The sequence below is a fragment of the Chenopodium album genome, chromosome 21, assembly GCF_948465745.1.
Source record: "Chenopodium album chromosome 21, dcCheAlbu1.1, whole genome shotgun sequence".
Lineage (NCBI taxonomy): Eukaryota > Viridiplantae > Streptophyta > Magnoliopsida > Caryophyllales > Amaranthaceae > Chenopodium > Chenopodium album.
In genome coordinates this window covers 15,027,356-15,045,802 of record NC_137854.1, presented here as the reverse complement: position 1 = coordinate 15,045,802, position 18,447 = coordinate 15,027,356, and the positions used below count along the sequence as shown (strand labels likewise).

Here is an 18,447-nt window from a genome sequence, read left to right as displayed (position 1 = left end):
TATATAAACAAAGTGTATAACACACGCTTTCATCCAACGAGAAAATAGGGGTAAACGTCGCAACTTGTTAACTTATACTCCCTTCGTTTCTAAATACTTGCTCCATTTCTCCGTGTGCGGAGTTTTAGGAGAAATTGGAGAAAGTAATAAAATATGGAGGTAGTGCGGGTGGGTGAAAGAAAAAAAAATTATAAAAAGCAAAAGTAGGGGAGAGAATTGAAGGAGAGAGAATATGAAAATAATAAAATATCATCATTGTGGGTCCACTAGGTAAGAGAAATTAATTTAATATTGTAAAAGCTTTCCAAATAAGGAAATGAAGCAAGTATTTAAAAACGGCCGAAAAAGGAAAGTGGAGCAAATATTTTAAACGGAGGGAGTATATCAATATGTCGCCACATGTTAACTTTTATACCAATATGTCGCCACATGTTAACTTTTATACCAATATGTGGCCAGAAATAATTTTTATACCAATCTATCACAAGGGTGTTAACTTTTATACCAATATAGTCAATTGGCGTGCTCTCTTATATCGTTGCACAATGTTCATTGGTAAATATGGAGGGATTTACTAGTATATAACTAATTTTCAAACATGCATCTACATTAATCTGTATTTATCTAAATATAAGTTATTATTTTTTTTTTTTTTTGACAAAGTAATGTTGTGTAAAGTCTTCAATATATGGTGTGAAGTTAAGAGCACTTGCATCTCCAATGGTTTATGATTTACTAGTGGCTATTTAGAGTACGTATCGTGGAATTCATAGTGAGTATAATAAAGTTGCTCATGAATGAGTTGGATGTTTCTACTATGGCCATTCTTATTATGACAATCACTACTCATTAATCCTTTGTACCGGTTGTCCCAAAAAAAAAAAAAAAAAAAAAAAAAAAAAAACCTAAAAAACTTACTCTTTAATCGGTCGATTTTTCCTTTTTCAAAAATGCTTGGTTAAACTTCTTTTTTATTATTTATTTTTTTAAAAAATCATTTCTTATTTGTGGAAATTAATATTTTCCAAATTTTTTTTTTCATAATTATTTTATTAAAATCAGTTTTAATAAAATCCAAACATAAGATTAAATTTTTTTTTTTTTAAAAAAAAAAAAAAATTGTTTTTCATTGTTCTTCATCGTTCTTCATCGTTCTTCATCCATTGATAAAATAAGCCACCAATTCATGATTTTTATCTCGTAAATGCACACGTGCATTGATGGAGATTAAAAATATGCCCTGATCTACACAACATATGATAAATTTTAAGGTTTCTAAAATCAAGGTTCCAGCGAATCTGGTTTGGTTTTTAATCCTTGGATAATAGATTTTAATGGGACAACCTCAATCAAGGAATTGAATGCGAAATAAGTGATTTTATATAATTGAATTAAAAATTTTAAGTTTTTTTTTTTTGCTAATCTGGGTTTGTCATTCAAATTGGGAAGATTCCGTAACATATTTTCTTTGAAACACTGTTAGATCCAAAAAAACGAAAATTAAAATTAAAATATCTTGTTGTTGTATTAGTTATTCACCAATATGAAAATAGGACATTACATAACAAACAGTTTTATTGTTTATTCGTCTACAATCATAAAGAATTTTGTAATCGTATTGAATGCTATGATTGTGACTTTTGTGATTATATTTATGTTATCATCAAACAATTTTCACTAGATTATCAATGCAAAACCAATTTGACTATTAATGATCTAATTATACTGATGTAAAAGAAAACTTTAACATATTTATTATCAATAGGAGGTTATGACCGCATACATTATAGGTTATTACATTATAAAATAAATGATATATGCCAAGCTTATGCCATTGAGTATTTATTTAAAAATGTGATTCAACTAATTAAATATCAACGAACAACGACCTATGAATTTTTCATCTAATCTGGCACTATCGTGATTTTTGCAAATTAAAAAAAATAATACTATAATATTGTTTTCTAAAACAAATAGCTCAATAATGATATATATGGTTAACTTAACAATTGAAGTCTAAATGCCTTTTAATATTGTATTTGACAAAAGATTGACAAGCCAAGTTTATATTATAAATCTTACAATATGCCAAATAAAGAAAATCATTCCTTTAATAAATCAATCTATTATACTACCTCCGTTAAATGTTATGTGCAACTTTGGAATATTTTATATCTCACAAATAATACCCCAAAGTTGCACATAACATTTAACGGAGGTAGTAGTTAATTACTTATCATCATAAATTATATTCTCTAAAATGCCTTAATTGAATGTCTTACATTCGTCACTCGTCAGTTCGTCACCTTTAGACAAATGTCTGATTATGATTTACGAGTAGTTCAAGGGTTTATTCACATTTATTCAACTGAGCTGAATTGAACTGAACTGAGCTGAATTGATTGGAGCTGAACTGAAATGAACTGATTGAAGCTGAGTTGAACTCAACTGAGCTGAAATGAATATTTTATGAGAGAAGGAAATTAAGAGCTGAACTGAAATGAAGTAAATGTGAACATGCGCTAATTTTGAAAATTTTAAGGTACAACAGCCTGTGCCTAGCAAGGTACAGACAAAAAAATGCGGAAAGAATATATAGCAGTGTTTTTAAGAACATAAAGTTGTTTTGTAAAGAACATATAACTATTTTGTAAAGAACATCTAATTTTATGTAACATTTTATATTAAGTAATTAACACTATATCACAAATAAAAGTACATTACACTGACAATTAAAAAACATGATGAACATATGTTCTTTTCACTCTTTTTTTAATATGAATATGCTCTTTTTACTTTAGATATATGTTCATTACTTTTTAATAGTATGTTTTTTTCATTACAACGGTATGTTCTTTTTATAATATGTTCTTTTCGCGAAACGGATGTACGATCCAAGTTACCCACGCCTGTAGAAACCACACATTGGTGTAATTTATATAGTTTGCAACTCATTTTCATGACGAAATCAGTTTTCTATGACATAAAACAAAACTCCAGGTCACGTTTTGGTGACAATAACCAAATATTTTCCTCTTTTTTTTTTAATAATCTTGTCATTCTCACAACATCACGTGATGTCAAATGTGTGAGAATGTAGGACAAAATCACAAAAATCTCATCTAATTTTAAATCTCATCTAATTTTAGTGAAGCTAAACAATCCAAGATTATGAAATAATGGAATCTCACCACCTAATTTCTAGTATGCGTTAAATTTTCTATACAAGGTTAGGGATGCATGTAAATATTGATTAAAGGGTTGTATGTAAATAGAGTTAAAAGTTAAATTAAGGAAACTAAGACCCCGTTCAGTTCACCTTACAAAAATAATATTAAATAAAAATAATTTTATTTAAGTAAAAATAAGTTCAGTTCAGTAAAATTAATTTCAGTTCAGTAAAAATAATTTTAGTTCAGTCAGTAAAATTCAGTTTTCTTAAAGAAGAATTATAATAAAATAATCAGTAAAAATAATTTAAGTTCAGCAAAAATCATTTCAGTTCAGTAAAATTAATAGTTTTGTAAAAATAATTTAAGTTCAGTAGATATAATTTTATTTGTATCAGTAAAAATAATTTCAGTTCAGCAAAAATAAGGTGAATTGAACGGAACCTTAATATAATGAATGAAGTATAACCTTGTACTCTTATTTAAAAATATATATATTTAATCCAGTGGTCGAATCAAATAAGAGAAATCACTTATAATTTATCTTAATATGACAAGGTGAAACTTAAGTTCATGAAAAAAAAATTGCCACATTTTCTAATATAGTCAATAGTAAGTTTAACTAGTAGCTCTATCAAATCATCTACTAAATTGAGTTTTAAAGGTTTTCGATTGACCAAGGTTGATATATATAAATTGAGCAAAGTCTTCATATATTGATTATATGGACACAAATTCTGATATGTGGCTAGCCATTATTGGGGTTACTCGTTCAGAGTTACACCTGGCAATCCTGACTAGACCTGTTGACCCGACCCATGACCCGAAATTGACTCAAAAACATTGACCCGAAAATGGCCCAAAACCTGAAATTGACCCGACCCATACCCTGTAATACCCCGTATTTTTATACGTATTTTATTTGAAATATGTATTTGTAAAAGTATTTAAATAATTTTAATTATGGTATTTTAATTATTTATTCTATGAAAGTTTGAAAATATTTTATAAAAGGGAAAATTTATCTAATTATTTATTTTATAAAAGTTGGGGTTTATTTTAAGAAAGTATGATTTTAATAAGTTTCATTAGGGAAGGGATTAGGAAAATTAAAAGAGGAAAGTTTATGAAAAAGGGTTGGTAGAAAAGGGGTATAAATATCCCACTTATGAGGCAAATCAACTTTGCCCAGAGTGGAGAAAACCCAAGGTAAACTTCTCTCTCCCTTCTCCTTGTTTTCTTTCTCTTTTTCCCCTTCCCTTTTCTTTTTTTTCGGCTGCCCCTTTCCCCCACCACTGCCGACCACCGGCAGCAGGTGGCCGCCGGCAGTAGATGGCTACCGCTGCCAGCAGCCGACAGCAGGTGGCTGCCGAGTCTCTTCTCCCCTTTTTCGATCATGAAAAAAAAAATTAAAATCAATCTTTATTGTTAAAAACTAATCGATGCTCGAATCTTGATAAGTCTATTTTATATATATTTTTTATTCCCCGTCCCACGGTCATATTTGTGCTTATTTGAGCTCTACAGAGCTATTTTTATTACTAATATACGTTTTCTAGTGTTTTTGTATAGTGGGTATTATTTTGTAGGAATTTGCAGATTTATGTCGATTCTCGAGCTTATTAAACCACTATGATGATATTGGAGAGGGATCGTATTTTTATGACCGTATATTTAAAGCCCAAGACCGAGTTAAAGAAATTTAGTTCGGTGATTATGGGCTCGATATATGAAGATGTCCAAGATTTTACAAGTTATTATTACGGACCAAACAAGTGAAGAAACTTGGGCTAGTGAATTCTAAAAGACAAAGTCCAAGCATTGAAGCCCATCTCGCAGCTCCAGTTGATCGGGCCCGATCGGGCGAGGCTTGGCCCGGTTGGATGGACATCTTCAGCGTTAAGCGTGTTGAGTTGTTGGTTGCTTTTGGGCCTGCAAATTCCGAACTCCAACTTCCCGCAACTTTTATTGTTAGCTTTGTTAGGCTTTGTTTTATTAGTTTGAGTGGGGTTGGAATTCCTTTTTGTTTTCTTTTTATAAATAGGATAGTAGTATTACGTGAGGAGGCAAGTTTTATTAGTTTAGTTTTAGTTTGTTAATTTATTTTCTTAGTTTCAACTTTTACGTAGTTTAATTTTAGTTTTAGTTTTGTTTTGTTTTCTTTCCGACTTTTCTTTGTTCACTTCAAGATTTATTATTTTGTTCTCTTATTACTTTAATACTATTATTCTCTTCTCTTAATTCTTGCTTTTAATCATGTTTTCTTTAATCGCTTTATTTAGTTTAGATTTAATTATGTCTGAGTAGTTTAATTCTAGGGTTTAGGGGGATCCATAATTAATATGAAGGGGTAATTTGTTATTATTGATTATTGATATTGCTTAATAATTTCTTATTGAATTGTTTTAACTCTTTGCAATTAGATTATGAATCGAGCAGATGTAATTTGATTGTGAATGTTTAGCAATATTGAATTGATGAATCGAGCAGATGTTAATTTGATATTAAGGGTTATTTTCAATAGGGATTTAGATCTAGTAAATTGCGAGAGCCTGTTAGATCTATGTTGGTTAATAAATTGCGAGAGCCTGCTAATCATGTTATTTGTGCGATGTTGATTTATTGATTGTTATGTTTTATCCCGGAATATTAATTATTGGTGAACCTATGACCCTAGGCCTTCTTATTATTGATTTTCTCCCTACTCATATTCTTCGTAGTATAGTCCCTTAAACAACAACTCTTGGCTACCCTGATAATTTAGATTATAATAATTAATTAGGAATAGAAAGACTTGTTTCCCTGTGGATTCGACCCTACTTCCCTATCTATTTTAGTTAGTGGTTTTAGGAATTACTTTTGATTAGGGGATACGACTTTACCCTGTCAAATCTAATTGTTAATTATGAGTTTTGGGATTTGATTTTGATGTTTGATTATAAGTAATATGTTAATTAATTTTCAGATTTGTGCTTTAATTAAAAAGCCCCAATTTTTGAAACCCTAGGTTCTTGATTTATGAATTATTGAAGGATTATGATGTATTATGGTTTAGATCTATGATTAAAGTTTTTTAAGGCTTAATTACAGCAAGTTTTAATTAAAATATAGTGCTGGAATTTTTAGTAAAGCATTTAAAATTAAGTTTCTTTAAGAAATATCAATTACCCATTAATTATTAGGGACTAAAATATGATGTTTTAAATATAATTTCAGCATGTTTTAATTAAATTATGAGGGGTTTTATAATAGTATATATTGCTAGAAATTTGTGTATGGTGGATTTTAATACTCTTCTATGATTTTAATTGTAGGAGACTTTGAAGTGAGTGATTTTTACTAGTCGTGGCAATTTTAAGATCATATTCAAGGTACGTACGCGTATTTGGCATATTTTGGTGATGTAGTATCATGCTAGGCTTGCGTTAAATTAATCTCAAGTAGTATCATGCTAAGACTTTGATTGAAAACTGTGGATTATTGATTTGGTGATTGAATTGTGAAACATGATTTATTTGTGATGGATTATGGATTGGAAAATTATATTTTTGGCATGATTGTATGGACTACACTTTTATTTATGACATGTTAGAATGCATGTTTAATTAAACTACATGTTTAATTTGGCTAGGAATGTTGAAAATGAATTTTATTAAAGTTCATATAATTTTTATTGATGCTATAAGCATGAGAAAGGAGCTATGTAAGTGTCTATGTACACGAGGAATAAATTGTATGTTGGTGCTTTAGTGCACTTAAGGTGTTTTTAACACCGATGAATAGGATTTGTGGCGCTTTATGCGTTTAAGGTGTCTTTGACATTGAGGTTGATTTAAAAATGGTCCAACATTAAATATTATGTGGTCACTAATTACTCAAGAATTAAATTGGTATGTTTGGTTGATTGAATAATTATTGTTGATTGAATTATTATGCTTTGAGAGTCATCACCAAGTTTAATAATATGTAAATAACGTAAAGTGAAAGAGATTACGCACCAAAACTCTTGGAACGTATATAACTTGAGTAGGAACATATGGGGGGAGTTATGGGGTTTTATATTTAACCATAAATTCTACTGGAGTACAGGACGCTGTACATTCCTTTTATTATTATTATGCATAGGGATTCCGCCACCTACGTGTGGTTTTAATGCTGGCACGGTTAGCTTCCGTGTCAGTAGCTTCAATTAATTTGGGGGAGGTAGAGTTGGAAACCCGTTCGATGCGTGATCAATGCTAAGTAAATTATTTAGTGTCTAGTTGAAGAGTCTTGTTGGATGTTCTTTGTGTGTGTGTAATGTTGCATTGAGGCAAGTGTGTGTTGATAGGTGAAAACGTGTTAGTGTGTTTAATTACGCTTATATAATCAGCTTTGTTGATTGTGTGTGTTTGTATGTTTTGGCCATATCTTTATCTTGGCCCTATGATGACCCATTTTTAATGGAGAGTATTGGAAACAAGTAGAGATAAGCTTTTCAGGTTTTGAAGCATATTCATGACAGGGCATGAGTGAAGAGCGAATCATGCTAGTTTCCGTTAGTTTACGATGTGTTTTATGCTTTAATTATTTATGTTATTATTTATATGTGGCACTAACGTCAGGTTTTGGATTTGATTTGGTTTTAATAAGGGTCTTAATGGTTCCAAGTTGTAGGTTGATTTTATTTAAATTCGTTGCTTTTGGTTTAACTTTAATTTTGTTGGTCGACTTTTGAATTGACTTGTTTTGAACGGTTTTTGATTTAAGTCTTCCACTATGTGTCTTTGATAATTGCCTTAGCCGTTTTCACGGTGGCAGGAATGTCTTAAATATTCCTAAATCGTATTCTAAAGAGTAAGATAAGTATTTTAAAGGAAAGGAATTTCTAGGGTGTTACATACCCGACCCGAAAATGGAGTAGACCCGATCCTCACCCGACACCCGAACTGACCCGACCCGACCCGAAATTGACCCAAAGTGTTTGACTCGAATAGACCCGATACCCGAGCAGATCCAATATTGACCCAAATAGACCCAATACCAGAAATGCCCGAACTAATATTACCTTATAATTGAAAAAAAAATGTCTTGTGCCAAAAATAACTCAAATTGTACATTTTCAACTGTAGCTAAGCTCATAAACTAAAATATACTCTATATAAAATTATTGATTTGAGCTTGATCCACAAATGAAACAACCCGAACATGACCCGACCAGATTTGACTTGACCCGAATATAACCTGTATATGCTTGACCCAAAATTGACCCGACTCGAACATACCCAACCGAAAAATTAACCCGACCCGAAATCGACCCGATACTTGACCCGAAACCCGAATCAACTCGAATGTTAGCTGACCCGAAATGACCCAATCTAGACCCGACCCGAATGGCCCATTTTCCAAGTCTAAGTACATGAGTTACTTCGTCAACACTATAGGGGTTTTTTTTTGGTAAGTATTACAAGTGTTACTCGACCAATGTTAATATGAGTTACTTTGTTATTTTACAAGTAGTCACATGGTGTGCCAAGTCACACACAAGACACATTATGTGGGAGATTGGGGGATTGGGAAAATATTTTCTGTTGTTGTATTTTAAGCAAACTAAACTCGGATGTTTTAGCAATGATAAAGTGAGTATACTCCAAGTCTCCAACATGGTTTTCCCATTAAGATTTTCCAATGTAGCAATGCTCAGAATGAGCGATATGACGATACGAAAGGATTGAAATAGCTCAACAATCATTGCTTTTACTTATTAAAACTCATTTCATATCCTTAATTATGACAATTGCAACACCTGATTCCAGAATCTAGATCGAGGGTACTGCAAGAAGGCAAAGCTAGTATTCAGTAGTATGTAGATTATGAATTTCTACGGTCAAACGATATCCCTTAAAGAAGTTATAACATTCTACAAATGTCAAGAATATCAATGCAATATAAGAGAGATTACAAAGAATATAGGAGGGAGAATTTACAAGTAACAGGTATAAATCATTTGACAGCAAAAAAGAAAATACTACGTATCATCCAATAGTGATTTCGTGATCTTGTCGCTGATGTACCAATGCCAAATTCATTCCGTTTGTAGGACTGCCTGCTTGACTCTCTTCATCAACTGCTCTAAAATATGAATAAGGTCCCCAACCTAGTGTCAATAAATCCAGAGTCTGAATCAGCTCAAAAGTTTTAAAAAACAGAACTAAAATATATTAAACAGAAAGTGTAATGCTACTGATGTCGTAAGTGGTGATGATTTAGTTTTTATAGAATATTTCAATAGGATGCATAGCAAGTCAGCCAAAGGATTCAAAAGCGACGTTACCCTTGGTGCTATGTGGTGAAGGGAAGAACTGGAGATAGCAAACGAAAGAAATGAAAAGGCCTGCAAAGATGGTAAAAAATTGAATTTGATGTTAACAGAATAGAAAGGTAAAGTCTCTCATAAGTACCCTCAAATATACTACTTTGTATATAACTCTAACAATAACGAACCTAATATAGCTCCTGCAAAGACATCTTGCCAATGGTGCCAGTAATCATCAACTCGAGATACACCTACAAGGGCTGCCATCAGTAGAGGGAGGAACACAACACACAATTTTCCAGCATGCCCCCTTCGATCAAATACTTGGATTTTTCCTGACAAATATAACGATAGAAATCCAAGTCCTGCAAAAGACCCTGTATCGAGTTCCAAAAAATACCTTGTGAGATACAGAAAGGTATAACAAAACAAATCAAAAATTAAGATAAAAATTGGTTGTAGCAGTATCAGCTAGTTATGAAAGTAATTGACAAATAATGGAATCATTTTTTAATCTAATACTCCGTGCTGTACAAGATTTGAACATAGAGTGCTCAGGATCGGAGTTGCTTACATGAGGTGTGACCACTAGGAAAACTCTTGTGCCCCTCCTTTATCACAGCAGGATCGCCATTACATATTACATCACCAAGGAGATCATAAAACTGCAAATAAAGGGACAGCAAACCACAAATCAGAGTTCAATTACACAACTGAGACTTTATTTTTCAGAATTTCACATTTATTTGTGAGGTTAAACATAAAAGAAAAGGATAAAGATTCATACATCCTGGCCATCAGGAAAGCAGCGCCAAAAGAAGTCAGGTCTAGGCCGGCCAACTCCATCTTTAATAGCATCTGTAATGACGCCAGTAATGAGTACTGAATACAACAAGCCTGCAAATTGTAAGAGAAATTGTAAGTTGAGCCTCCGTAGAACTGAATTTTCTTTAAAAAGAAAATAGAGAGGAGTATAAAATATCATGACTATACCTAGAACAGCATGATGTAAATCATGAACATCTCTTCTCCTAAAGTAGCGAATGTTGAAAATAACAATAGGCAACAAAACTGCATAAATCTGCCAAATACATGCAACATTAGACCTGAACAACCTTATGGCTTTGTTGCAAGTTTCTTTGCTAACATGATGCAATATAGCAGTATATAACAGAGCTTATAACAATTATATAGACTTACAGGAACTGCCCATACTGGAACCGTATTTGATTTCATAGGATACTTAAGATCTGTCATCATATCCTTTCCAACAAAGCGATAAAATGGACTAATGACATTCAAAATGATTTCAATGACCACCAAAAGTATCAGTATTAACCAATCATGGAGGTGTGTTCTAGCTATTGTGGCACCATGAGATTTAATCGAGTATGCTCGAACCTGTTCACCGATTGTCATTCTCCCCTCCTGAACAATACAACAGCCATGTTACAACCCACAATGGCTGACAAAATTCACCTTCTTAGTCAGATAAGCATACATGAATTCTAACCTGATTTGACATTTCAATTTCTGTAAAAAAAAAAAAAACAAAAATCCCTAACAGAATTTCGAGCACTAAAGCTTTGCTACAGCATAGGTAATCACCTTTCAAGGAAGAACTTATATGTTTTCAATGAATTAAGTACCTTGCAGATCTATCACAGAGCAATTACATCTTAAAGTAGCTTTTACATTACACATTTTGCAAGTTAGTACTTTAACTTTTTCTTGAAAATGTGATTACCTTTAATGATACTTTTAATTATAATATATTGATCACCATTTTGCACATAAATACATAATTGATACATGTAGCAAAATTTAATGCTCATCACCCTTGGTTGATGCAACAAACTAAGCCATATTAGAAAATTTTAAATTTCTTTTTAGAAACTAAGTTCCTAAATAAATTTGAAGTCAAGCATGAATTCTTTCTATGACATTACCATAAAGCAAAGAAAAATATAATAACTACATTTCAGATTACCAACACAATTGGAACATTCTATAATTTACAATCCCCTCGAAAAATAAGGCCACCAATCAATGACAGGTGAGGAGTTAATTGTAATCTCTAAACATACCCAAGAGAGTGTCTATTCCTCTCCAATGTTCCATTGTAGTGCTCTCTACCATCTCCCCATTATTACGTACTCCTTTCATCCCACTAAGATTGGTTCACACCTCTTTATTTGTGTAATGGGACATTCAACTTTGATAGACGATAAATTTTAGTGGGTCAAGTAGAGCAATAAACAGACATACAGTATATTGTAAGCAATATCCAATAATAAGAGCAGAAATTTTGAAATCTAGTTTGAACAAAAAGGTAAGCAATACCCAATGAACATCAAAACAAGCCAGTAAAATGACAAACGGAAAAAACCCCAAGAAATCAGGTGTAGATGACATCATATAAAACTGTACCATAAAGTCCATAATTAATTTTAATAGTACAGTAAACTTTCATATACACGTATTAAACTATTAACAAACAAAAAAATGTCAAACTTTTAATTTGTCAATCATAATACCAAAAGTCCCTCATTTTTTGTGGGTCTTCAACAATGATTTACTCTCATCCGAAATTAATACTCACATTTGCAATCTAATTTGAAATAGTAACGTGACAACTAAATCAGAGAACACGAAAAACTAAAATCTATCATTAAAGTCTACTAGATTGAAAAATAAATAAATAAAAATTCCAATAATATAGGATCATTGACTTGTATGAATAAGAGATTTCAAAGTTTCGTTTACCATCTAAATTAAGAAATAATAATGAATAAAATGCAAAAGAAAAGAAAGTAAGAGACAAATAATGAGGAATAAGAACCTGTTAGATGAATGTAGATGATGAGTGATGATGGAGAATAGAATAGAGTTTGGTTGATTGTGTGGAAAAAGGAGAGAGAGAGAGAGAGAGAGAGAGCCTGAAAATGGTGAAAGATAGAAATAGCGCGTATTACTCTGGCTAGGATTTCTCTAATGTTGTTATTTGCGAACTGCTCCGTGTATTTCCTCGATATTGGGTTGAAAATTATAATGTTGAATAGACAACGGTCAAATTGTTATGACATTCTATTATTATAATATAATAAAACATATATTACTTGTTCTCGTCCAAAAAATACTCTGTATATACGAAGTATATATGACGAATTTACGAGTACTTGTAAATTTATATTTAATTTAAATTATGCTTCATGCTATTAAATAATGGAGTACCACTTATGAACTATGAAGCATATACTTTCCATCATTGCAATGTTTGCTCTGTTTTGATTTTGGTCAAAAATTTTAGCTCTGTTGATAATACCCATTAATTCCAATGTATTATAAGAAAAAAAAAATGTATTTGTTATGTAAATATTAATTTTGATTCTTATTTTAGAGGGTTACTCGGACTCTTATGCAAATATTTTGTGTGTGTGTGGGTTTTCTTTTTTGTTTTAAAGGAAAGCATTAGGGGTATTTTCCCCTCAAAAAAAAAAAAAAAAAAAAAAAAAAGCATAAGGGGTATTTATATTAAATCACTATTTGTCAAAGTAATAATGCTTTGAGAAAAACATACGAAGTACAAGTTATGCATTAACCCAATTATCCCATCTAGCAACTAAATGAGCAACGGTATTTTGTACACGCTTAACATAAGAAATTTTAAAGAAATTAAAGCTATGAGCTAATTGACAAATATCATCATAAATCACACATAAAAGATAAAAAATTATAGCTATGAGCTAATTTGTTTGTAAGTATTAAAAGGGACAAAAAAAAAAAAAAAAAAAAAAAAAAGGGAAAACAAAAAAAAAGCTAGAGAGGAGAGATGAAAAAAATGGCAATTTAAAAAAAAAATTATTGCAAATAATATTTTTTTTTTTGAAAAGATTATTGAAAATAATACGAAACATATGTAATTAAATATTAAAAATAATACGAAACATATGTAATTTTATTAGATTTGTTTCAATATTTATTTTTATAATATAAACCTTTTTGTATTATTTTGAAATATTTATCGTTATATAATTATTTAAAATTAATAATAGAAATCTTTTTTATTTTGAGATTTTTATCGTTATATAATTACTTTAAAAAACAAATAAACCATGTTCTTAAAAACATAGTTTCACACCATGTTGAAATATCAAAATTCAAAAGAAAGTAATGAGAATATTTTTTTGTTGCTTATAAAGTAATCATAGGACGGAGTAGTTGGTACTTGTAATGCGCAATGACATGCTCTTGTCAATTGTTGTTCATGATTATGTTGATTATAATGCATTTTTAATTATATTTATTAATCACTTAACTTTATTTGTAAATTGTAATATTAAAATGGGATTCCAGTCATGTCACTTGTGCTTTCCTACCTCAGGTACACCCATTGACTAAGGACGTAAGGTATACAAAACACAACCTTTTGGATGGGGTCGTTTAAGTAGGTCGTATTCAAAATTTAGAACAATTATTAAAAGGGGATAAAAAGATAGAAAATTCTTGATTTAAGGAAACCAATGTATAACAAAGTGAGAAATTACCCGTACATGGTATATCATATTATCATTATTGTTACCATTTTAAGAGTAAGGGTCTGTTCACATTTATTTAAATTCAGTTCAGTTCAGCTCCAACTAGTTCAATTCAATTCAGTTCGGTTCAGCTCTAATCAATTCAGTTCAGGGCCTGTTCATATTTACTGAACTGAGCTGAACTGAACTGAACTGATTGGAGCTGAACTGAATTGAGCTGAAATGAATATTTTATGTGAGAGGGAAATTAAGAGTTGAACTGAACTGAACTGATTGGAACTGAACTGAACTGATTGGAGCTGAACTGAACTGAACTGAAATTAAGTAAATATGAACAGACCCTCAGTTTAATTTAGTTCCTAATTTCCCCTCTCATAAAATATTCATTTCAGCTCAGTTCAGTTCAATTAAGCTCCAATCAGTTTAGTTCAGTGTAGCTCCAATCAGTTTAGTTTAGTTCAGTTCAGCTCCAATCAGTTCAGTTCGATTCAGTAAACATGAACAGGCCCTAAAAGTAATAAAATGTTACAAGTATTTCATACTTCCATATAATTATTGTGATTGTGGGGGATCATATCAATTTCTTTTAATTAACACTTATGCAAATGAATTATATCTCTGTTAAAAAAAATAATAAAATACTCCGTATCTATTTCAGCATTTAAATAAGTAGTTAGATTACCTTAAAATTCATATAGTAGTAATTAGATTACCTTAAATAAAGTAGTTAGATTACCTTAAAATTCATATAGTAGTAGTAGTAGTAGTAGTAGTAGTAGTAATAATAATAATAATAATAATAATAATAATTTTCTTCCTTTCTCCTTTTCTTCGTTGGGGGAATTAGAGAAGTATGCTATTGCGTTGCTGAAGCAGGTTCAGGCGTTCGCTAAGACTCAGGATATTGGTGCTCGTGCGGCAGCTCACATCTTCAGCAGGATCGGGTTCGCTATAGCTAGAGGGGTGGGGGCCCAGATTGTATCTCGGCTCCCCACTAATTTCTTGTAAATTGATTGACTTTGTAGGTTTTTTCTGATATTTTTATAATAATAGTAATAATAATAATAATAATAATAATAATAATAATAATAATAATAATAATAATAATAATAATAATAATTCCTGGGATAGAGGCCTTGATGTATGTGTTGACTTGACGGGTGACAGGCTAAAGTCATATCACCTAATCAAAAGAATTACCTAAATCCTCTAACTAAAGTAGATAGGGAAGTAGGGTCGAATCCACAAGGAAACTGGTCTTTCTACTCCTAATTAATTAATATAATCTAAATTATTAAGGTAACCAATTTGTTGTATATAATGTGAAATTATACTACGAAGATTAAGTTTAGGGAGAAAATCAATAATAGAAGGCCTAGGGTCATAGGTTCACCAATAATTAATATTCCGGGATAAAACATAACAATTAATAATCAACATTGCACATATAACATGATTAATAGGCTCTCGCAATTTATTAATCAACATAGATCTAACAGGCTCTCGCAATTTACTAGATCTAAGTTCCTATTGAAAATAGCCTTTAATATCAAATTAACATCTGCTCGATTCATCAATTCAATATTGCTAAACATTCACAATCAAATTACATCTGCTCGATTCATAATCCAATTGCAAAGAATTAAAACAATTCAATAAGAAATTATCATGCAATATCAATAATCAACAATAATAAAATATCCCTTCATATTAATTATGGATCCCCCTAAACCCTAGAATTAAACTACTCGGACATAATTAAATCTAAAGTAAACAAAGCAATTAAAGGAGACATGATTAAGATTAAAGCAAGGAAAATAAGTAAATAAGGAGAAAAGAGATAGTACTAAAAAAGGAAACATAAAATTGCATAAATTAAGAGTTTAGAAAGAGAAACAAGAGAGAAAGTAATACTAAGAGTTAGTTAAGGAGAGAGAGAGAAAAGAGTTAGAGAGAGAAAATAAAACAAAACTAAAACTAAAACTAAAACTAATTAATAAATCTAAACTACCGAAAATCCTACGTGAAGAGTTTCCTCCTAAAAACCTCACTAAAAGTTAACATAAATAGGCAAAGTAACCGCCTCACCTAGGAGTCATAATCCTAACTAAAGACAACTAATAAGCCTACTTGTTGGTTTTAAAAACAACAAACCCAAATCCAATAAAATGGAAGAAACAAAGCAGCTGCCCAACGAAATTGAAGTGCATCCTAACAGCCCAGATACAAGCTCACCCGATCGGACTTTGATCCACTCGATCGGGCCCGCTTATCACGCCTAGCAGCCCAGCAACTGATATCTTGTGATTGGGTTTCTGTTTTCCTTGAGCCCAACTCTTAACTTGATTGATTAGCTTCTAAGAACTTGGACCTCTTTAATAATCGAGCCCTTAATCACCAAACTAAATTAATTTAGTTAGGCCTTGAGGTTCATATATACGGTCATAAAATACGATCAAACTCCAATAATATTGTAGTGGCTTAATAAGTTCGGGAATTGTCATAAATCTACAAATTCCTACAAAATAATACCAACTCTACAAAAACACTAAAAAGCGAATATTAGTAATAAAATTAGCTCCGTAGAGCTCAAATAAGAACAAATATGACCGTGGGACGGGGAATAAAATATATATAAAATAGACTTATCAACAGGACCTTCACCTTTAACACTATCGAGGTTGTCTGACTTTGTTCCTTGTCGTGTTGTGTCTACGGTGGCTCAACGGAAGCGGGACAAGTATGGGGCACGTTGTAGGGCTATTGGATACGATTTTCTTCCTTTCTCCTTTTCTTCGTTGGGGGAATTAGAGAAGGATTGCTATTGCGTTGCCGAAGCAGGTTCAGGCGTTTGCTAAGACTCAGGATATTGGTGCTCGTGCAGCTGCTCACATCTTCAGCAGGATCGGGTTCGCTATAGCTAGAGGGTGGGGGGCCCAGATTGTATCTCGGCTCCCCACTAATTTCTTGTTAATAATAATAATAATAATAATAATAACTAAGTCGTTGTAGTATAGTGGTAAGTATTCCCGCCTCGATTCTGGTATTGTTGGTCCGGGATCGGCCTTTGATGGTGCTCTTAGTCTTTTTAACAAGACTGTGGAGATTGACCTTTTGAGTAACCCTAGTGAGATCGCTGCCCCCAGACTTATGAAAAAATTGGCAGATATATATCTCACAAAGGTCACTGCATCTGTGGATTCCTCTTTTTCCTTATCTTCACGTCAGGTTGCCTTATGGAAGTCCCAACAGGGGGATCACTCTTCGGCCTGGTTGCGGACGGTCCCAATATCGGGTTTGGGTCGGACTATGAATGGTAAGACTTACTGTAGTGTTCTTTGCTATCGATTGGGTGTTCCATTGTTCTCCGTTTCAACACCGTGTTCTACTTGCTCAAGGGTTTTTGATGGAGATATTTATGGAGATCATGCAGTGTCTTTTGCTGGGATAGTGGTATTAAACATTGGCACAACGTTGTTCGTGACACCCTTGTTGATATTTGTTTTCGGTCTGGGATTTCTGCTCGAAAGGAGGTTAACGTTGGGTTGATTGGAGGGAACGAGGGTAGCTACGACCAGCAGATGTGTTGCTTTATTCCTGGGATAGAGGTCGTGATGTATGTGTCGACTTGACGGGGTCTTCACCTTTGACAAATTCGGGGTTGTCTGACTTCGTTCCTGGTCGTGTTGTGTTGGCGGCGGCTCAGTAGAAGCGGGACAAGTATGGGGCACGTTGCAGGGCTATTGGCTATGGTTTTCTTCCTTTCTCCTTTCCTTCATTAGGGGAATTAGACAAGGATGCTATTGTATTGTTGAAGCGGGTTTAGGCGTTCGCTAAGACTTAGGATATTGGTGCTCGTGCAGCTGCTTACATCTTCAGTAAGATCGGGTTCGCTATAGCTAGAGGGGTGGGGGCCCAGATTGTGTTTCGGCTCCCTACCAATTTCTTGTAAATTGATTGAATTTGTACGTTTTTTTGATATAATAATAATAATAATAATAATGATAATAATAATAATAATAAATAATAATAATAATAATAATTTGTATATAAATTTGGGATTTGCTTTCAATAACATGGCTCCACTAGTCTAATTCTCAAATTTTAGTACTCCATCTTACAAAAAAACGAAAAAAAACCTATCTCAAAATAAACTACCTACATCAATAATAAGTTCACCATTGCACTTCCGATCCATACAATATAATTTTCTATACACTCTAGTTATAATAATAAAGAATATCTGAAATACCTACCTTTACTCAAGTAAACCTATAGAAATCTTATTAAATTAAACTTTTTTTTTTTCTAAATCAATTCCTTGATCGACTTTTAATGGATTTTTATTTATATCATACAATTATTTATCACATCTAGAAGCCAATCTTGCAATAAGAAATAAATGAAAAAGACAAGTATTGCAATAATTTATAATACTATGTAC

General features: G+C 32.0%; 1 protein-coding gene across 1 annotated transcript; it reads right to left on the bottom strand.

Moving 5' to 3' along the window:
• Window positions 1-9,002: 9,002 nt before the first annotated feature.
• LOC145601039 (putative lipid phosphate phosphatase 3, chloroplastic) lies at window positions 9,003-12,427 on the bottom strand. Its single transcript, XM_081656953.1, has 8 exons — window positions 12,308-12,427; window positions 10,666-10,893; window positions 10,459-10,546; window positions 10,253-10,362; window positions 10,040-10,130; window positions 9,654-9,842; window positions 9,484-9,543; window positions 9,003-9,306 (listed from the first exon to the last, which is right to left on the bottom strand). The coding sequence occupies exons 2-8, from the start codon at window positions 10,882-10,884 to the stop codon at window positions 9,185-9,187; spliced, it is 879 nt and encodes a 292-aa protein (XP_081513079.1). The 5' UTR covers window positions 10,885-10,893; window positions 12,308-12,427; the 3' UTR covers window positions 9,003-9,184.
• Between the last annotated feature and the right edge of the window lie 6,020 nt (window positions 12,428-18,447).